Below are 22,736 nucleotides of genomic sequence, written 5' to 3'. Positions count from 1 at the left end.
TAAAGTTATTCATATTTTATTGCATTTCTTGAGTATCCTTCATACTAGCCAATTGTAGTACATCTCCAATGTACAAAGTATTGTAGTCACTTTCCCAGAAACATGTAAATGCTATTTCTGCTAAAGGGAATTATTTTTCATTTTACATTATTTTTAGGCAGAACCCGCTCAATAATTTGAGTTAAAGCACTTATTGCCATGAGCATGCCACACAATGGCACAAATGAGCTGAGAACAAATAAACCAAATTATATCAACAGTAACTTAAACTGTGAAACATTACATGATTCAGCTAAATGTGTTTCAGAACTGCTAATGTTATTGGCAGGAATGGCTGGCTCTGTCAATACTCAATAATGCAATAGGGTCAAGTTTATTTCTATGCATTGTTAAAAAAAACACTTGCTGGTTTAAGACCAGAGTTAAGGCCATCTCATGTTCCACAAAGCTCCACGAGCTCCACAAAACCAGGAAATTGGAAGCTAAGGCTGACGCCTGAACTGACTTGCCCCATGATCAGTGATGATGTTGTGCAATGTCACAAATTGTGCTTGCTTAGAACTTATCCTCCATGCACCCACACTTTTCCTAGGTCTTCCAGGCCCAAATCCAGAAGCGGAGGATGGCATGCCTGGGACCAGCAAAGATACCTCCCGTTGACCTAGTCCTGTATTGCTTTATGAAGCATTTGACCCTTACTGTATTGCTAGAGGTTCCCTCCTATGAGTTGATCCAGGCCTGTTTGTTGCTTCTAAACAAGCACATTTTGTGACATTGCACAACATCATTACAAAATTGCACCCAGAACCTTCCTTGGTTCCAGCTTTATGTCTGGAATTTGAATGGAAGCAGCTCTTAGAGTCATGCAGGAAGTTATCCTGACCATGCTGGCTTCCAGACACATGTTCTAAAAACGTTATCTATGAGATGGCATGGAGAACCTTCCAAAGAGAAGGTGGATCCAGTTAGAGCTAAATTTCTAGACAGTCTCAAATTTTTACAAGGGGGTCTGGCTTAAGGGCTGGCACTCAATAGTCTTGAGAGACAAGCTGTAGCCCAGGGGTGGGCAACACATGGCATGCAGCCACTATCTTTTTTTGTGGCCCCCACCGCCCACTCAGGTCAGTTATTGGAATCCCCATACCATTTTTAATTCTTAGAGTCCCCCAAAGTGCCTATTGCTAGTATACCATATATTGTTGAAAAGGCACCTTTTAATTCCCCTCCTTTTCGTATGCATGGACTTTCATACTAGGTCCAGGATGCCTCCATGCACAACCTCAGCAAGGATCAAGGAATCAGCACTGAAGCTTGTACATAGAGAGCAGCAGCTTACAGTGGTGAGACTGCTAAACAAGATTGCATAATAAGATTTTTTTTTTTAATCACCTCTATGTTGGAGAGGGTGTACTGACCATGGCTCATTTTTGCACATGTGGTGAGACTGGCTGGGTACGGAAATTTTGGTCTAAGGATATTGGAGTCATATCTGATATTACTCAACAAGTAATCTATCGAAACATGTTGTTAGCGTACTTCCACTAGCCAATGAGCCTCAAATTATGCACAGAGGGTTGATTATGTACACAATAGCAGCTGCATGAATGTTTCAGAGTTTCTTCTGGAGAGATGTGCTGTCATAAAACAGTTTTCAGAAAGACGCTAGTTCCTTAACTACTGTGTGATACAGCTGTAACTAAAGAACCATATGAGTCATGTATGTTGTACTCAAGTTCTTTATTGTTTGTTATATTGTTATGCCTTGAAAATACAATACAATATATTTATAAAAATGAGTGTGTTCGTTGCTAGGCATCAAACAGCAGAACTGGTATCCTAGTTTCAGTAAGCTATGGTTTTTATTCTCTTGCTTTGGATTTGCATTGAAGCATATTGACCTTGTCCTTCACACATATCTTACCCATGCCAGATTAGGATATATGCTGAAGCATTCAGTTGGACAGATGATAGCTGAGGTGCACAGCTTGGAAAATCAATACGTTGCTAATGAAAATGCTCTTTCACAAATATTGACTGAAAGAAAGGGTAAGCCTTGGCAATCCTCAAATGCCCTTTGCATGCACATGCTAGCAGTGCTAAAAAATAATAAAAGGAAAGGGAATAAATGACAGGGAAATTCCATTCACTTATTCACAGTCAGTGTCCACACACACCCCTCTCTCTCTCTCAGGTGCAAAGCTGGGGCAGCCATCCCAGAATCCTTAATACAACACATCCTTACACTGTATGGTTAGTTTAGGTTGAAATTGGGGTGCACACCATGAGTGCACATTCCCCTTTTGCCTAATGTTCAGCCTTACTATTTTGAGGTTCCCCGCCCAACCCCCCTCCCTTTTAAATAGACATCATTATTCTTCACAACTGTGGTGTTCTCAGGTATGGAAAATTCATTTCTTGCCTGTGGGCAGTTTGCATATTGAAATAATGTTTTTCCTTTCTCCTTGAGGAATTCATCTTTTGCTTCTGATGTCACATATGCAGTGCTTTTTTCTGGTGGAACTCACTGGAACCGAGTTCCGGCACCTTTATGGTGTTTGTCCACTATTTTAATGCTCTTCATTACAATTTAATCACCATCTACTCCCAAGAAAGAGTAATCCAAGAGTTCTAGTACCCTTTTCTCCAGAAAAAAAGCACTGCACATATGTGACCAGTAGCTGGTTATATCCACAGGAGATAATCTCCAATTGTGTTGCTTTGGTTGTGAGTGATTGACTGGGTGAATGGAGAGTGTGTGAAGTTTGGAGTGTTTGAGTGTATGATTTGAGTTTTGTCAGTGGTTGTTGGGAGTATGTGTGAAGTTTTGTTGTGGTAAAGATGTGCTTGAATAATTCTGATCTGGGGATCCATGGAGGTGGTGCTTCTATTCCAGTGATTTGGGGCAGAAGGAGAAATGGCAGGAGGGGGTTGGGTCTTTAGAACAGAATGTGTTACAGATGTTTCTAAACCCCACCCCACCCCAGCTCCCTGTATCTGGTAGCTCATCCATTGAGCCTTCCTGTCTTGCAGTGCTGCCAGGGTGGTCCACAATAAGTTCACACTCATTCATGATTTACTCATGGATGAGAACACTGATGTGCATTACTGAGACTTGAGTGAATGAGCTGGATGGGGTTGATCTGATTCAGCTCTGCTCACCTGGGTACTCAGTGCAGCACAAACATAGGTTGGAGGACCGGGGATGGGGAAGTTGCCATGGTCTATAGAATTTCTCTCTCTCTTGCTGGGAAATTTCTCCACCTTGAGGCAGGCCGGAGTACCAGATTGCGGTTGCTGCTGGTGTATTGCCTACCCTGCTGCCAGCAGCCTCCTTGACCAAGTTGGCGGGAGTGGTCTTAAGTGTGGTATTAGAAAAACCAAGAAGGGTGGTTCTGGGTTACTTTCAGTGCTGGCTTACTTTCAGTCCTCTGGAGCTTGGGACTTAGGGCTGTTTCAGTTTGTCATCAGCCCAACACGTAAAGCAGGGCATACCCTTGATTTGTTTTTTGATCCAAGGTGTTAGATGAGTGGCCTGAAAATTGGCAGGTAGGGGAGTCCAAACAATGAAACAGGTTGGATATCAGCTAGAGTATAAATGGTGTAAGACTCGAAGTAAAGATGACTGAGCACACTCTAGAGCATATAATCACGCTTAACGTGGCAGTGTGTGCAGCAAAGAAAGCTTATTTGCTGCCTGCATTGCATCCTTGAGTAGCCATCCAGTGGAGCGCTTTCAGGTGGTTCAGGAGCTGCTAACTCTCTCTCAAATGAATGGATCCCTGGATCCTCAAGGACCCACTGGGATCTTTGTGCATTGCACTTTGAGGACAAAAATACTTATCTCCATGGTGAACTTATTACATTTCTGTGCAGCCCATCAGGCAAAGTTCTCTGGGCAGTTACAAAATTAAACTTTAAACCATAAAATACATAAAACATAATATAAAAACCATAAAGCAGAATAAAACCAAAGTGGGACCCAAGATAAAAGTCAGCAGCTGTGCAAAGATCTGAAAACCTGACACCGCTGTTAGTACAGCTCCAGTTGATTTGCCTGACACCAGCATCTGTCCAGTTTTGTGGGATCAATTTCAGTTGCTGCAATCTGATGACATGGACAAGGAACTTGAAGGTACTTGAAGCAATGTGGCCAGTCCAAGGCCCTCTCAATCCTTGGCCTTCCTAGGTAATAAGAGCTAGCCAGGATGTGTGCATGTGCATGACTGGATGGGTCCAGGGAGTGGTAAATGTGTCTCTACATGAAGGGGTGGTTACTGCTGACCTTAAGAAGGCAGTAATACGGGCACTCCTGAATAAACCCACTCTGGACTCTGTTGTATTTGACAACTACCATTCAAATGTGAATACTCCTTTCTTGGGAAAGATATTCAAGAGGATCATGGCAGGGCAACTGCAGGCACTTTTGCAGGATGGTGATTAACTAGATGCATTTCAGTCTGGTTTCAGCCTGGTTACAGGAGTGAATCAGCCTTGGTTGCCCTGATGATGACCTTCATCGAGAGAGGGACAGAGGGAGTGCAACCCTGTTCATTCTGCTTGATCTCTAATTGGAGTTTGATACCATCCACCATGGCATCCTCCTAGACAGCCTCTGTGGGTTGGGCATTGGAGGCACTGTGTTACAGTGGTTCCAGTCCTACCTGCAGGGTCAACTTCAGACAGTAACTTTAGGCGACTATTACGTGGCCTCTTGGCAATTGAGCTGTAGAGTTCTGCAGGGTACTGTCTTGTCCCCATTGTTGTTCAACATCTATATGAAGCCACTGGGAGAAGTCGCAGGATTTGCAGCAAAGTGCCATCGGTATGCTGATGACACACAGGCACAGCTCTGTCTCCCTGTGACATCTGAATGAGTTGAGGCTGTGCAAGTCCTGGATCAGTGCCTAGACCCAGTGATGGGATGAGGGCCAGTAACCTGAAGTTGAATCCTGGCAAGAGTAGATTCTTAGTCTGGGGGTACTCCTGGATCCATCTCTGTTCCTGGAGGCCCATGTGACCATAGCAGCTCAGAATGCCTTCTACCAGCTTCAGTTAGCCCACCAGCTACAGCCTGTCTTGGACGTGGATAGCTTGGCCACAGTGGTATAGGCGCTAGTAACCTTAAGTCTGGATTGTTGCAACATGCTGTATGTGTTACTCTGTCTTAGTAAGCCTGCACAGGATTCCAGCAAAGCTTTTCTTTTTCCTCTTCATCAGTGTTCAGTGACACTTCACTTGACAATGACACTTCATCAGTGTCAGGCAGAATGACTCCCTCAGCCCTCAAAATTACCCTGTTCTTGTCACAGTTGACAGTTTCCCGGTATCTCTTCCCCCACTGTCAGAATGTGGACATGCTTGACTTATTTCTTATAACCCTTATGGGAAGAGTTTATTTATTTATTTATTTATTTATTTAATACATTTATATGCCACTGAACATATTTTAAAAATATCTCTAATATCGCCACTGATAGAGGAGGCCCTCCTTTGCAGACAGTTGCCATCTACATGTAGAGGGCAACAAGAACAGCAAGGGAGAGGGTCGGGGCTAGTGACTCATTTTTGCTCCCCCTCCTTGTGTATAGAGCAGAATGACTGAAAAGGGTAGATTTCCTCAGCAACATTTGAAAATATTGGAGTACTGGCAGTATTCTAGCTTCAAAATGAAACTGAGCATGCATGATATAACTTTGACAGTAGTTGTTTTAATAGGGCACAAAAACCTTAATAACTTTTGAACTTCACCAAACCAATGAAAGGCACACCTCTTCAGCAAGGCTGAATAAAGTACATTAGTAGGTTTCATCAAAATTTGAAGGAAATATGTGATATGCCATGATGCAGATTGGAGTAGAAAGGGTAAATGCGTCAACTCTCAGCGCTTTTTAACTTGCTGTACCTGTGACAGTTTTGACTAGATCAGTTTTGCACAAGTATAGATCGCATTAGGTGGATCATGGGTGCCAAGTTCAAGCTATTAACTCAGCTGGTGTCATTCTAATAAGGAATAGAAGCTTGAGGCTTATAATGATGGATTATTCTTTTTCCAGTTCATTTTCACTAAAGGGGCACTCCTGTGCCCCTTTAATACACAAATTCACCTGAGGAAAGCATTGTTCTTACTTTTCAGCTTAATGTTTCAGGTGAAGATGAAAAGACCCTTCTGTCTAAGAAAGAAAAAATGAAGCTGCGAAAAGACAGATGGCTGCAGAGTAAGCATTCTTTTGATAAATCATGTTTTCACAGAGGACCGCTAGATATTTAGTGCTGGATTGTTGGTATGTTGTTAAATTAGACATGTGGTGAACAAGTTCCTGAACGTCTGAATGAGAGTGCACCTGGTCAGTTACGTTGACCAAGACCCCCTAATTGAAGCAGTTTCAAATGTTACATCAGGGTGGGCAACTTCAGCCATTTCCTCCTCTGGATCTGCCGCAGCCTGTACCTCCACCATATTGCTGCATATTGGGTGGGAAAGTAGGGGGAAGTAAAAAAACAGATCAAGGAATAGGGACTGAACCAGGACAATGAAATGTACAAGGCCTATGCTAACAAAAACAGCGGCCTGCCCCTCCCCCAAACAAAGGACTTTGTATGGCTTTTCCAAGTTTCTTTGCACCAGCCGCCCATCTTGAAAACTAGATTACCAGTCCCTAGATTCCTTCATCATCACCCATGTAGTGAATCTTGTCCCATTCTGCCTTTGCCTCCCTGACTCAAAGTGCACCTTGTCTTCCATTCAGCACTGCTTATATTCCTGATGCTAATTCCTACAGATGTCAGACTCCACCCCACTCCCACCAGGGCAGGTTGATTGCGAAGAAGAATTTGAGGCCCAAAACATTCTAGATTCCAGAATACATTGTAGAAAACTACAATACCTTGTCAACTGGAAAGGCTGTGTATGGGCCAGAAGAGCGCCCATGGGAATTGGTTACCCACATGCATGCTCCCAGGGGTACTGCCAGTTTTACAAATGCTGTCCCACCAAACCAGGGTCCTCGCCCCTGTGGGGAGTAGTACCTGAAGTGAGGGATAGTGCCGTGTTCTCTGGCCTTGATTCCCCCTTCCCCCAGCTCAGAGGAAGGCTGTGAAGTGGAGGGGGCATCAACTTCTACTACAGGACCTTTCTGTGGTATACAAATCAACACGGATCCCTCTGGGCAAATGAAACCCCAAGAGAAGGGAGTAGGAGACTCTGGCCCGGGAAATATGGGCTTGGCAGGGAGAGTGCTTACAAGGAACAGGCATAAGGGCCAAATGAACTTCAGGTGATTCTTATGTACATTCCCATTCTGGTAGAACAGCAAGAATGCACACAAAAAGAATGAAGTAGTCAAGGTGTCAGGATGATAAATACACAAAGCCTGAACTACATGTGTACAGAGAGCCAATATGTCTGAACGCCTCTGTAACAAGCCCCAGCACATCTAAGACAACCAAGAATGTAGCCCAGAGGAAGGCTGCCTGCACAGCCTCCACAGATGGCCCAATATCTTTAACCCAGATTGCCATTCAAGACTGCTACTGGATAACGGACTAGGCCTTAAACATTTCCAGTGCAGAGGTACATGATAACCACCTTTAGTGTAATAAAAGCAGACAGTTGCAGAAGCTGTGCTTTTCACCATAGCCTTAGTCCTATTTCTTTGCAAGTACCAATCAAGATAAAATTTTAAATAGATATGCAATGCTTATAACTTGAGACCTGCTTAATTAAATTACCACATTGTCCATCTAAAAAATTCCCTTAAGTTTAGGAAAAAATAGTAATGAATGAAAAGTAATAATTGGTTCCCCTCATAGGTATAGAACCAGTGGAGAGAAAAGGGTAAATGCAAAATTATTTCCTCATGCTGAATAGTAGGCGGTTCACCTAAAGGAAATTAGGAGTGATGTTTAATTACTGCTGAAGTAAAAACAACAACCCAAAAACAGTAACACGTTTACAAATCAGTTGATATTATTTTACTAATCATCAGTATAGTAACTTGCTGTTGAGGGATTTAGGGCGCAGCCTGGTGGGATTGCTGCCCGTTAGATGGAAGCCTCCGAGCTCAGAAGTTTCCCAGACTTCTTTGTCTTGCCGAGTTGTTGCCAGCAGGGCAGGATAAGGATGGAGGCAATTTTGCCTCCTGTTCCTCTGTCAGGAAAAACAAACAGCTAGACGGGCCTCTGAGCTCAACTGGTGGGCAGGGATGGGCGATGGAGAAGCCATAGGATTCTGTGGATCCCGGCCTCTCCTTTCCCCCTCCCTTCCCTGCCTACCAGAACAACCCCTTTTTGACTTCTACGAGGTTGTCAAAAGTTGCTGTTGCGACCTCAGAAAACAGCCAGCACAGTTCTTTCTGCAACAGCTACAAGGGCCAGGGGAGGGATCTAATGTTGGATTCCCCCTCCCGAAATTATAGAAATGTCTGCTGCCTTAGGAGGGGGAATATGACATATCCTACGGTCCCTGGGATGCCCTCAGATTGTTCTGTTGAATACATTCAACTTGACTATTGAATGTATTTTGTAGCTTTAAAGAATGATTTCATGGAGATATATTTTTCACCAACTTAGGGTTGATTTGCTTGCTGCTTAGTTTCTTTTCAGCAGTGGAAGGAAGGAAGATATACATTGCTTTTGCCCTACTTTTGTGAGGGTAGGGGCAGCTGGGAATTGAATTTCATCTTAATGTCATAATAACAATTATTCAGGGTATATACCATTCCAAGCAGAAACAAATAATCTTATGCTAAGGCCAAATAAAGCCACAACTGATGCAAAGCTTCAGCCACTAGAAACATGCACACAGGCAGATTTCATAGGAAAAGAATTTGAAATCAGGTATGTGCAAACTTCAAGCAAGTGACATTTTTGGAAAGCTTTGAAGTAACACAGCTTCATAGCATCAGACCAAAAAAAGAAGTGCCGCAGAGCAGAAAGCATTGCCTTCTAGCCAAGAGAACCCTTCCAAGCCACAGTGTATACAGCCCATATTTTTCATAAGCATCTGTAAAAGGCTAAAATTGCAAGCCAGCCAAGGTTGTGTTAGATTCAGATGTCAAACAGCATAACTAAGGGATGAAGGAATCTAATGGAGTATAATATTAATGAACTACCTGAACAATAAAATCCTAAACTAAAATACTCTTCTTGCCTCGGAGCTAGGCAGTACATACTAAAGACATCAGAGGGGTACTGTGACCCTATCTGAATCTGTGTGACAATCTTCCAACTAAGGGAAAAACACCCAGTTGGTTCAAAGGTGGCATATTTGGCCTCACCATCTTCCCTTTTCTGCCCTTTGCTGGAAGTTACAGCAGTGTGAGTAAAGTTAGTCAACTCCTAATTTTATACCAGGGATGGATGGGCAACATGTATCTGACCCCCTGGCCATTTTTGTGACCCCCACCTTTGGAACTGCTACCCTGTCAAATACACCACCGAAATTCAGCAGGGCAGCAGCAAAAAAGCGTGTTTTTTTTTTTTTTTAAGAGACAGCCCGTGGGGAGGACACACCTTATTTACAAGGAAAGTTACATTACCTGGAGGCTTCTGGGAGTGTGATGTTGCTTGAAGGCAAGTTGTACACCCCCTGTGCATCTTGTTTTAAAAAGAAATTGCACTTTTTTGCTGCCACACCACCAAAGTTTAGTAGTGCAGCAGCTACAAGGGGTAATTTCAACAGCAGCAGTGAGGAGTGTTGACCCCAGTGGGTTCTGGGAGGAAATTGGCCCCCGAATCCCCAGAGGTTCCCTCTTCATGAACAGATCATATGCACATACTCCATGGCTGGTTGTTATGCACATTAACCATTCAACTCACATTAGCCTCAACATATATACTTTATATGACATAAAGGTGGTAAAGTCATTTTAACAATTAAATTAACAGAATTTAAAGTACACTGTCCTAACAGTTGTTTCATTCCTTTATTAGAAATAGAAAGCTTTAAGTTAGCAAAACAACAACAAAAAGCAGAGTCAAAGCGAAAAGCTACCCCAGTCGTTGGAGACATGCAACCACTGATGGATGCTCTGCCCGAGCTCTCAGACCTGGTAACTGTCAGCAAGTTCTGTAGAGAACATAAAATGTAAGTATAGCGTGTGGTATGACTTTCCACACAGCTGATTTCGGTATGTTATGGTGGTAAACAAGAAGGCTTTGTAGTTAGAACCCTTGCTCAATTAAATTAGAAGCATGAAGACAATTAAGTTGTTTTTCTTCTCACCTTTTGATATTATCTGGGGCTATAAACATGGCTGTTGAGAGCTTCTTTGCCAGTTTGCGCTAGTTCTTACTGTATCTTAGTTTTATTTAAAAGAAACCTTTCTAGCCCTTGTCATTGGCTACAGAAATACAGAAGTACACTTCGGAAGTCCTGAAGAACCACATCTGGCTTCTTTCTCAATATGAGAATTTTGGTAGTCACGTTAGCAGCCTTAGGATGTCATGCAAACTCCTGAAAGCAGAGGAGGAAAAAAAGTAGGTTTGATAATAAGGAGGTGAAGAACAAGATTTTTAATACACTGAACATGGAAGTTTAACATGATGTTCAGCAAATATTTATAAGTAAGTGCCAAGCTTGGACAATGAAGTTGCTCTACTTCCATACAAGATGTAGGATTTTCATTCTATAAAGGTTCACTCATTCAAGGGATCCTCTCCTAGGACAGGAGGCCATGAAACCACTTAGCTGAAATAAACAGAATTTAGGAACTAAGAGCTAAAATTAGAAGTTATACATTATGTCAATGTATGTGCTGTCCCATAGCAACATTTAGTAAAATGGGTGCAGCTTTCCTCAGAACAAGCTTCAATAATTTTATCTTAAGCTCTGGAAGTTCTTGAAAATACTTTATTCAGTCATTAAGAGTTTAACACTTCTGAATGTAGTCTTTAGTTGTATGACTTCCTTATTGTCACGCTTTGATAAAAACTGTGTCCAAAACATCGTCAGCAAGGGAAAGTCTTCCTTTGATTTCTCTTCTGTTGAGGCACTTCTGTTTTGAAATCTTCAGAAATGCAGTTTCATTCAGTGTTTTTGTTGTTTCTTTCACTCTTTTTAGACAGATTCATTTCCTGTGGAACAATTGTCTGCATGCCTTCAAATCTATTTGTTGCTTACAGTTTTGAGTTTTGTTTTCATTTTTTTGTTATTTTTCCTCTTACTTGTTTTCATGTTTAAAACATACCTGTGTGTTGGTTTTATTTTGGGAGTTTTATCATTATTTTTATTACAACATTAGAATTGCAAAAAGATACATTAATACTTAAAAAGAAAAAATGTACATAATCATAATATAAAAAAACACACACGTATGGTTTCACTTATCTTCAAAGGTATTGGGCCGGTTCGCCTGATCAAAATGAGCCACTGTGGCTTGTTTAACAGCCCATGAGTTATTGGAGGGTTGTTTCCCCCTCCCACAAGCCATGCTGCCCGGGGTCGGATGGCACAACAACCTGTGCGGCACGTGGGGTGCAATTTCCATAATCACCGCCCAGGCGCAGCTTGTTGGGTTATCTGAGCCTGGGTGGCATGGCTTGTTGGAGGGAGAAACAACTTTCCAGTAATCCATGAGCTGTTGTCGGGTTATTGGAGGGTTATTCCCCCCTCCCATAAGCCATGCTGCCCAGGTTTGGACAACATGACAAGCCACACCCACGCAGTGATTATGGAAATTGCACACGCGCCATGATCTAAATAAGCCACCATAGCTCATTTTGATTGTGCAAACTAGGCCATTGTTCCAGAAATTTGTGAACAAAGGCCATCTCTCAATAAACTGATCAACCTGTTTCCTAAAATAACCTTTCAAAAATAAGTTGTGGGTTTTTTTTAGTTATTTCTGGTTTTGTTCTGTGTGTCATCCCCCCATCCCTACGAATCTGCATTGCTATTAGCTAACCTGGAAAGAGCTCAGCTTAACTACAGCTAGTAGGTTCTTAAAGAATGATAATATGCTAGAGGTGATCTCCAAGGACACTGTTCTCAGCTGCCCATCCTTCAGAGCAGCCATCTGGCCCTCTGTTTAGTCAGAGCTAAGAGGACAGGCAGCTACTCCGAAGGAGAGGTGTCCTGGAAGATTGCCTGCAGCATACCCAGGACACCTCTCCAGGCAATCTCAGTGCCTGGCTCTGAAGAAGGACTCCCTCAGAGCCAGGTATTTGAGACTGAGTGGCTCTGACAAACTGTACTGGCCACATTTTCCGGCCAACACAGCTCTCCAGAAAGCCTGTCCTCTGGCTTGTTCTGAGGGGGTACCCAGAGCATGCCAGAGGTTGGGTGATGTCTATGCAGGGGTTGTGGTGGCAGCAGCAGCTGGAGGGTTGCGGCACCAGTCCCTCTCCTCCCATCTTGGCAGTGGTGCCTCTTCTCCTGCCTCAGGTGGCAGGACAGCTTATGCTGCTGCTGGGCATGGGAGAAACATTTCACATCATGATGTGTAAGGATCATAGTGGTATGTATTCAAGCCCCAAAGGCCAAATAACATTTCTTGTATTCCACATTAATTTCTTTATCTGGTAGCATCTGCTTAGTAGTTCAAAATATGGAAAATGGCCACTGCTCTTTGTGGTGGTGAATCTACTTTGCAATTCATCTCCTCCCTTGTGCATGGGTTTTTCTGGTTGCTCACAGTCTGAATCTTTTGCATATGTGCACAGAGCTATTTAATCAGGATACATTTTTATAGAATTAGAATAACTGCATAAATGAGGAATTATACCCCCAATGATTTGTCAGCTTTTATTCATGGAATATTAGATTCTTTAGAAATTTGATCCCCCTACTGGGGATGAGAGCATTCAAGTGAGGTTTTTATTCTGATTTATAATTAATAAAGTCTACAAATGTGTAATGAATCAAGGATGCCATTCATTGCGATGACTAGAACTTGACATGGTCTTCCAAGCAGCATGTCACTGGAGCCTGAAGGAAAAGTTTCCACAAGTCGTGTAGACAGTTTATATATTGGAATAAATTGTATGGCTTGGGCTGGTTAGAGGTGTATTTTATCTCAAAGAGAATTTTAGGATCTCCTAATCCTTGAAAATCCATTCATTGAACATTATAATAATGGCACTTAGAAAGTATTTAGTGGTTTATTACAGAGGTACTGCATCTGGAATTACTGGTCTGTTTAATATTCCTAGAAATAACAAGAGCAGTACAAGTCTGCATAGAGGTTTGGAGCAAGGTGCCGTTGTGCTGGAGGTATTCAGTTGCATCTGGCCCTTCAAAAATATCAGCAGTCATCCTAAGAACTGAATGTTAGCTCAGCCCCCATGGCCATCCATTCCCCCCCTAGAATGTCCAGATGCAGCACTGTACCAGGGCATATGCGGGGGGAGGTCGGCTGCCACAGAAAATACTGGCCAGCTACTGTCAGTGCAAAAAGGCGTCCTGCAGCAAGAGAACTAACATAAAGCATGGGGTTGGGGTGTTGTCTCCTTTCTACCTTCTTTGGTTAGAAAGACTCCTGTCAAGAGTGGGGGCTTTACTGAAACTTCTAGAAGAGCTGAGAACACAAAATGGGGCTTGCCTAGATCTGTTTAGCATGTTCGAAATGCTGCTGAAATTCATGTTGTGATATAACTGAAACAGCAGAACCAGTGTCCAATTGCATTGATATTGTTTTGTCATCCACTTCTGGTGTAAGCCATATTGCTTGTCTTATTGCACTCTTTATGTCATATGTTTCCAGGCTTGTTAACCTTGTTTCACCTCCAATATCAGAATCTTCATCTATAGCTTGCACTTCTGCACGCTTTTTGAAGTGCTGGCTGGGTTGTTTATCTTTATCTCTGCCATTAGCAGATGGTTGGCTTTTCTCTGAGCAACAAGTTCTCTGAATATGTCCCACCTCATTGCACATTTCACCTCTAAATCTGCATTGGGCTGGTGTGTGCGAACCTCTGCCACAATGATAGCACAGTTCATTTGAACCTGTTACTCTCTGTATGTTATTGCAAGCTCATTCACATTTGCGTTCACTCCTGACTGCAACTCCATTGCAGCCGTTTTTATGGATATAGCAATTTCAGTTTCTCTCTTAAATGTTAAATCAGCCTCTGTTAAGAGTCTTTTCTGAATGCTTTCTTTTCGAATTCCACAGACCAGCCAGCCTCTCAGTCTGTCATGTAGCTCCTCACCAAACTGGCAATGCTCAGATAACCTTTTAAGTTCAGCTACACATGCTGTAAAGGGACCCTCCTTCTTTCTGGTTTCGTTTATGGAATCTGAAGCACTCTGCAGTCATTAAAGGTTGTGGTGCCAAATGCTCCTGCATTATTTTTACTAATTCTGAAAAGCTGAATTGGGCGTGTTTTTTGTGGAGCAGTTAAACTTCTCAATAGGCTGTATGCTTTGCCTCCCCTAACACGTAGTAAAACTGGCATTTTTTTCCAGCAGCAATCTCATTTTCTTCAAAAACCTGTTTAAGTCTCTCTGTATATAATGTCCAATCATCTGTTGCACTATCAAACATTGCAATCTTTCCAATACAGCTAGCTATCCTGGTCTGCCTTTTTCTCTCTTTGCCTTTACTCACTGTCTTTACTCTGTGACTAGGCCTCATTTTGTTCGTTTGTTTACAATTCCTCTCTTCCCTCTCCAGAGATGAGGCTAGGCTTGAAGGCGTCTAGTATCCCATCTCGTTGCCACTGTTGTCTCCTTTCTACATTCTTTGGCTAGAATAACACAGGAATGGGGGGTTTTCTTCTGCTTGCTTTAATGAAACTTCTAGAAGAACTGAGAACACAAAATGGGGCTTGCCTGGATGTTTGCAGACAGCCCTAAATAATCAAAAGGAGAACTATAGTCCACAGGCACACGCAATCAAGTACAGTCACAACATCACTGACCCAATACACTACATAGGGGGAGAAAAGGAATGCTGTGCCACTGATGGTAAGCCCCTAAAAATGGAAAAATGTCAGGGCCTCTCAACAAAATTACCCCCAGTTTTGGAGAGGCTAGATTTCATTCCCTGAAATTTGAACCAAAAGTTCTCATTTGAGAAATTTTAGCTCAGCCATGTATTTATACTAATAGCAAGCATAATTCTCTGATCGCTGGTCCTTATGTAGCCATCCACACACAAAGGAAGGTATCAGTGGGTCCCTCCAATTCCATTGCTCGAGTGGGACCCAGTGTTTACACAAGGGAGATTTAGTACTTCCTAGGGGAAGCCCTGAAATGAGCAGGAACATTTGTTCCTGGAAGGAGGCAGGTTGATGGAACTCCCTTATGTGAGCTGCGCCAACCTTCCTCTTTTCAGAAATGAGCACTTATCTTGGTTTCAGGATGCTCCAGAAGCACTAAATCACCGTTGAGCAAGTAGTGGTGGGTGCTTGCGCAACGGAATTTGGCAGGGCATAGGAGAATCAGTGGGGCGTAAGCACCCCATTGGATTCTGCCCATAGTTTGCAGAAGTACAAGAAAAGAAACTGGGGGTGAGGTGGGGGAGGATATTGACTGACTGTTGGAGGGGGGAACAGAAAACTGGGGAGGGGGAATGGAATACAGTGGCTGGAAGCACTCCAGACTGCAGTATTTTGTTACAATCCCACTTGTAAATCTATTTTTTCAATTAACATGTTTTCTTCTTCAGCCAGGTGAAGAAGATGGTGCAGACAAATTTCAGTCAGATGAGATCTGCCCAGAAACGCAAAATCTTGTAAGTGGTGGTGGTAAAGTTGGGGAAAAAAACCACTTGGGCATCAAGACCAAAATCTCCCTTCAATCAAAATATATGAGAGCATAAAGTCTCAGGCCAGTTATATGGCTGTACTACACTGCTCTTCTCAATCAGCAGCAGAGCCAACAACACCATAGCTGTAGAAACAAACTCTAAAGCAGCAGCATCAACACTGTCCCACAGCTTCCCTAGCAATTCTGCAGTTACCCAACGATCGCAGTGTTGCTGCTGACAATGGCCCTCATTTAACTATGAATTGGAGGCAACAGTCAATGCATGGTGAAGGTGTTTATCTTGCTTCTACTAAACTTTCTGGCCAGATCTGAGGATCAAGGCATCTAAACCATAAAAGCACATTTTCAAAACAGCCGCTGAAGAGGCATCCAAGTTGGTCTCTTGTGGAGTGTTGGAGTGTTGCCTGCTTCTTTTGGACTTGGATGCTATTTGGGTTTTTTGGACCTTACTGTATTGGATCCAGTGAGTCTCTCCCACCATGCTCTTGCCCAAGCAAGAGGGCTGGCTAAGTCAATTTGTCTTTGGGGAAATACCCTTTTTGTGTCCCAGGGATCTGATGAATCTCTTCCCTGGGGCCAAGCATTCTGCTTCAGTAAGTGGGATTTACTGATGCAAAATCTGGCAATTTGCCTTTGTTACTCTTGGCTGTTTTGTTCACTGGTTGCAGAGGAATGTGGATGGGCACTTCGTAAGAGTTCAGCCAAGGCAATTCTAATATCCTCTTCTCCTTGAACCCCAGTTCTCTGACCCAGGTTCCATTTGTGCCATAGAAAAGTCCACAGGTCAGGCAAAAGATTATGCTAGATACTGCAGTGCTGTTGTGTTTATCTAAAGGAGCTAATTTAGGGAATGCTAATGATATGCAAGAGGAATAAAAACAAGTCAACAGAAACAGACATGGCAACCGGTGTCCAAAACAGGGCTTGTACTCCTTGTTGGACTTACTTCAGAGTACTGTGGCTAACTTCAGTAGAACTGCACTAAAGAAATATAAGGGGTTTACGCATCACAGCTGAATACCAGCTACACTCAACTGTGCCTGGCTAATGTAACTTTAATTGTTTGAAATAATAAGAAATCATGAGAGCACTGGAGATAACAACGTTTCAAATTAATCCTGAAGTCTCTCCCACTTCTTTCTGTGTAGAATGCGGTTGCCAGACACATGAAGCTCTCTAGATTTGTCATTCTTTTTCCAGCCACCCTGGGAGTTAAGCCCTTGTTTACACTGTTTCATCAGGTAATTAACATTCTAATGAATAGGAGCAAAGGTCCTCCTGACTGCTTTGCTGTATACAGCTTCAAGAAAAGGGATCTGTCTAATAGCAATATATGTGTTATCCTCTCCCATAGTTAAGGGAACATGGAAGGGGCACTGGAAAACAAACAGCTGCAAGTCCTAAAAACTGTGGTGCAAATTTGGGAGTCCTGCTGTTTCCTCAAGGGGGCTGTGACACTTGCTCCCCATTGCCTTCACAACTGATGGGAAGTGAATGCAGCCTGATGGCTTGTGCATGGTTGACTTCCTACAGAACATGCATCTTTGTTTCCTTGTGTGCGCTAAGAATTTTGTCAGAGCCAGGTTAAGTTAGCCACTCCTGAATATGCTGACAGAACCATCCTAGATATGTCTACTCAAAAGTAAGCTCCACTGACTGCAGTGGGACTTACTCCCAGGTTTGCAGCCTTATTTATTTTACTCAAAGTCTGAAAAAGCTCCTTAATTTTATTAGGAGATTTCTACCTCTCTAGGCCTTGCATCTTTAGACCTGCGCAATGCTATCCAATACATTTTTCCTTCTCTTTTTTTCTAGAGTGGAGGAAGTAGCGCAGTTTCACAAGACTATATCGAATCCTTTGTTCAAAGCCGACCCTCTGACAGTTATTGGTGAGCATCTTTCCAAAAGACTGAAGCAGGAGCAGGAGGGAGAGCCACTCTAATGGCATCACTGGGACTGTTTGAGAGCACAAGAGATCGGAGTCTCACAAGCACTGCACAGTGATCTTACATGCTCAGTAGGGCAGCATAAGTTTCAAGAATCCACAAGATTATGGCATCCAATGACCTTGTTTTCTGTCAACAGAAATAATGCTGCCAGCACTGATAACTATACAGCTAGTACTAGCTACAACCCTGCCTACTGTTTTGCTAGATGCGCTTGGGGAGCTCTGTGGATCTATAACTGTTCTCATTTCCCACTCTGCCCTAAATCACACACCAGATGTTGCTTCTTCTCTCTCTCTGTCTCTCTCTCTCTCTCTCTCTCTCTCTGTAGTTCCTATAAAGGAAAATCTAAACCACCATCATCTCCACTAGGAGTATTGTAGCATTCGATTTATTCTCCTGAAATACATTCATATTTAATAATGGTTAAGGAAGCTGCTCTTTCCACTTTCCATGAACAGTTAAACTGTTGGATTTTTAGATTTCTTTGGTAGATATATAGTCTTGTTAATTATTGTATCAAATTATAGAAAAACTACGAAGTATGATTTATTAAACAATAAGCAAGTGGTTCTCTCTTTGAGAGGCTTCTGTTGTAACATAGAAATAATAGAGGCAACCCCATCCTAATTTTTAAAACTAAAATATGGTGAGGAATACTAATTCGAGAACCTGCTTTTTTTGAATGCACAACTTTGTTTACAAGTGGAAAATTAGATTTGACTTTTGCAAGCTGATCTTGAATGACATCATGCACAAGATATGGAATGAATACCACAATGCTCAAGAGATACATTAGAATCGTAAACATTTGCAGGAGTAAAAACAGGAAGGCAGAAGCATAAAACAAGTCTGAAATGTTTTCAAAGGCAATTCCACATATAAAGCATTGCCGTAGTCATTTTTGGATGTTACCAGGGTGGTAGCTGGGCTGTCTGTCCAGGAAGGCCCACAGCTGGTTCACCAGCCTGAGCGGACGTATGCTTTGTGCCAAAGATGCCATCAAAAGAAAAGTCTACATCTAACAACAGTCCTAAGCTGCAAATATGATCATTAAGAAGAAGTGCAAACCCCTGCAGCCATCTCCCTGGTCCGATGAACCACTTACCAGCATTACCTTTGTTATCTGGATTGGGCTTAATGTGTTAACACTCATCCAGTATATTACTGGCTCTGGGCACCTGGTCAACTGTTAGCACTTCCATACAGCCTCACCGTGTCTTCAGCATAATGATGATCCCCAGATAACATCACTCAGTGGTTTCATTGTTCTCTTCTTTCAAATGCCTGTAAAGTTCTGGTTCCCTGAATAAATCCTTAAACAAAACTTGTTTATACCAGAAGCTTGTGTATAAAGAGGTTTAATTTCACCCTGCAGTCCTACTTATGCCTAGAATCTTCCCTAGCAACAGGAGGTTTCTTTAAGTGTCTGAACACCCAACATGTGTTTAGCTCCTTTTTGTAGAGATTTGAGGACTGCTTTAAGTAAAAGGTCAGTGGTGGCAAGCGAATCAGTTTTTTTGGCAGTATCTTGTAATTTAACATGACATGCTGGGGAATCCCTACACTCATAGGTGGCCCACCTACAAATGGTTCCCCCAGTTCACATTTCCAACAAACTGTCTAGAAGGGTACCATAGCTGATAGTATCAAAAGCCACTGAGAGATCCCGAAGAATTAGGACAGTTGCATTCCCCCATTTTTCTCCCATTGCAAGTCATCCAACAGGGCAACCAAGACACTTTATGTTAAGAACCTGGTAATTTATGTCATCCAAGAATATTTTCAGTTCTGTAGCCCCCACCCATTCTTAGCACCTTGCTCAGGGAAGATTAGTGACTGATCAATAGTGAGAACAACCCGATCTGGCCATGCAACTGCTTCATTCAAGGTGGTCAGGACCACTCTGTCTCAAAGAGTGCCCAACGGTTGAGCAAACAAGTAGAAGCTTGCAACCCTCCAAGCACCTTGTCCACTTCCTTGGCCCACAATAACTGAAAGTCATCCAAGTCACCATGACTAGATGGGTCCCTAGACATATCCTGTAGCTAAACTACCAAAATAGCGGAGAACAAGTCTGAGCAAATGTGAGTGTTTTTGTTCTTGAAATGCTTTGCAAATACATCACTGCGGGTTACTGAGTTTACCGTCAGTAAGATTACCCTCTGGGCCCATTTCAAGAAGGCTCTGAACCATGTTGAATAGCAGCACTGGACAGCACCATAGAGACATAATGGTGGCAGAAAAGTATTCCTTTGCTGCCACCACTGCCCCAGAGTGTGCTCCAAGTTGAACTCTTAACTTGTGTTTTGTTGGATTAATCCTGAGTTTTCCTCAACTTAAGTTCAACCATCACCCCATCTGTTTCATTGCCCCTAGGTCCCCAGAATACGAAGGATCTGATCAGGCTTACCAAACAGCAACAAGGGCTACCACAGGAGGAGCACGCATTCCAACAGCAAACTCCCCAAGGACTATCAGGATCTATGTTAGGGAACAGCTTAGGGATTTTATTGTAGCAAGTGGTATATAAGTATTACTAATAATAAATAAATCTGCCTCTGTGGGGATACCTTAATTAGTCCAATACCCCTGCAGAGGAAACTGGAAGTGATCACCATCCTTTCATCCATTCAAAACCACCAGATCAAGACTATAACTTGTAATATGTGTTGGGCTGATGACATCTTGGGACAGCCCCACGGTTGTCATGGAGGCCATGAAATCCCAAGTTGCATGAACACAATACAACTCAAATTGGGCAGCTTGAATAGATAGATACAGTACTAATCAAATCTAAAATCAAAGTTGTACTTAAATTGTTCCAGTGACAATCCCTAGAAAGCACACACACTTTGTACACAACTCCTTAGGCATGCTAAAATTAGTAATTTAACAGTTCCGGTACTTTCATTAAAACACACTAAACAATGGAAGCGTTTAAGACATGAGTTGTCATGTCTTGTAAATATTTACAAGTATTGCAGCAGTTTGGGAGGTGTTGTAGCTCAATGGGCAATCACGTGGTTTGCAACGTACAAGGTCCCAGGTTCAATCGCTGACATCTCTAGTTTTAAAAAAAGATCAAGTAGCAATTTGATGCGAAAGCTCTCTGCCTGAAGTCAGGTGCTCACAGAGCAGACAATATCAGGCTAGGTAGACTAATAATCTGTCCTAATATATGGTAACTTCCCAGGGGCATTGCTATACCTGGGCCCATGGGGTCCCAGCCCCAAATCTATTTCCAGAGTCCTGGATCTATTTCCTGGAGTCCTCTGTGTGCATTGGTTGAAATGTAAGTTTTTTTTCTCTCTGCTTAATTGCTATGTAAGGGGCAACTTCCAAGGGAGATTACGGCTGGAGAAGGAAGGGTTAATTCTCTGCTCCCCACATGCTGCAACACCCCAACACACACAGCGTGGTAATCAAGCTTAGGGGAAAACCTTCCATTTGTACCAAAGAAAGGTGTTTTCTAAACTTAATTGCTGTGCAGGGGGATTTACAGGGTGGTCGCAGTTGGGGAGGGAAGGGTTAAACCTCCCCTCCCTGTGTACTGTGTCTTCCCCCCACCCCCAAATCCTCCCCTGCGTGGCAGTTAAGCTTATAAGAAAATCGTCCATTAGTGCCAATGGAATCTTTTTTTAGAGGTTCATTGCATGGGATGAAGGCAATTTTCCTTCAGGTGGGGGAGAAGAGAGAGAAGTGTGGGGAAGGGACAGAGAGATGAGTGGGAGTAAAAGCGTGAAAATCTGTCTATTGCCCTCCTAAAATGTTAAGTTCTTCTCCAGGTAAGTATGTCTTACATCCTTGCGTGTGGCCTGGCTCCTCTTGATGGTTGTTTGTCTCCCTGCCCTGTGTTGTGGTGCATAGACAGCTGGTCTAAGCAGCACAATACAGGGGCTTCCTAGCCCACTCAGCTTGTGCTTCCTCTGTGTGTGTATGTGTTGCAGTTACCACCACATGGAGACACAACCTCAGACATTACAGAACAGAGGAATGGAAAAAGAGCCACCCTTCCATCCCTCCCCCGCTTGCCTCTGCCACCTCTTCCCTTTCCAGGCTCCCTCTGTCTCTTTCACAGCGCCCAGTCCTTGGTCAATCCTTCCCCCCCACCGATCCCCCCCTTCATTTAATTCCTCTGACCCACTCTCCAGCCCTCTCCCCACCCACCCAGCAATGGAATTGTACAGCACTTTATTTTATTTTGAATTTAATTTAAGGAGGTAATGATGACTGATAATAGGTTAATTGATTACAAGCAAATTGATTAAATTTTGGAGCAGGTTCAAGGTGGGAATTGAGAAATTAATTTTGAAGCTCCCTTTTTGGTGTAAAATTTGCTGGTGGGGGGAGGGGGAAGGGCTCATGAAAATAACTACCAGCCGCTCACTTTTGTACATTTTTTCACACCTGTTCACAGCCATTGCAAATTATTTGTAATTGAAGAGGAACTTCTGGATAAGGATGATCTCAGGGTGGGGTGCAAATTAATTAAAGAATCTATGTGGATGGGAACTTAATTCACTGGCTTTGCCTCCTGTGACATTTAAATCCTAATTATTTCTAAATTTGCATATATAAAAATAAATGAGTATATGTACATTTTATGAAGATTTGTGTTCTATAGGCCTTGGGCCCAAATCTTTTAAATACCTAGAAATGCCTCTGCAGCTTCCTATGTTCCCAATTTCCAAGTATTGCTAATTTAAATGTATTTGAATAAAGTATGTGAATATAGTATGTATGTGCACTTAAAAGACAACAAAACCTAAATAATATTTCAGTTCAATTACTTTTGATTACTGGAAAAACTTGTCAGATTTTGTGTACAGCACATAAAATTAACACAGCATACTTTTTAGTTTTGTTCGCTAAATATTAAGTTGGACTGGCAGGCCATTTTATCTTCTACATTTTTTTAGTTTTTACGGATTTTGTAAATGTAACCATATGAGAGCCTCATATTTAGTAGATCTGACCTTTCCCAGTCTTAGACAAGCTGTCGCAGCTTTATGATTTGAAACCATGAGCAGTATTCAATGGCAGGTACCATCATATTCCTTATGACCAATTATGATATA

The 22,736-nt window shown here is 42.6% G+C and overlaps 1 protein-coding gene across 4 annotated transcripts in view; it reads left to right on the top strand.

Moving 5' to 3' along the window:
- Nucleotides 1-22,442, top strand: part of SLX9 (SLX9 ribosome biogenesis factor) — a 67,485-nt gene extending 45,043 nt beyond the window's left edge. Inside the window, exons 1-6 of one of the 4 annotated variants that reach the window (XM_084820651.1) lie at nucleotides 1,171-1,340; nucleotides 6,134-6,215; nucleotides 9,931-10,084; nucleotides 15,609-15,674; nucleotides 17,525-17,598; nucleotides 20,035-20,274. In XM_084820651.1, coding sequence (XP_084676777.1) covers nucleotides 1,239-1,340; nucleotides 6,134-6,215; nucleotides 9,931-10,084; nucleotides 15,609-15,674; nucleotides 17,525-17,598; nucleotides 20,035-20,174 — 618 coding nt within the window. In that variant the 5' untranslated portion in view covers nucleotides 1,171-1,238 and the 3' untranslated portion in view covers nucleotides 20,175-20,274. Of the gene's footprint in view, nucleotides 1-1,170; nucleotides 1,341-6,133; nucleotides 6,216-9,930; nucleotides 10,085-15,608; nucleotides 15,675-16,857; nucleotides 16,951-17,524; nucleotides 18,997-20,034 lie in introns of those variants that run through there. The other 3 variants (XR_014785854.1, XM_084820624.1, XM_084820635.1) reach the window with 3 other exon arrangements.
- The last annotated feature ends 294 nt before the right edge of the window (nucleotides 22,443-22,736 follow it).

This window comes from Heloderma suspectum, chromosome 1, assembly GCF_057233095.1.
Source record: "Heloderma suspectum isolate Gila_16-S chromosome 1, 16-S_ref, whole genome shotgun sequence".
Classification (NCBI taxonomy): domain Eukaryota; kingdom Metazoa; phylum Chordata; class Lepidosauria; order Squamata; family Helodermatidae; genus Heloderma; species Heloderma suspectum.
The sequence above is the reverse complement of the archived record's forward strand: the minus strand, read 5'-3'. Positions and strand labels throughout refer to the sequence as shown.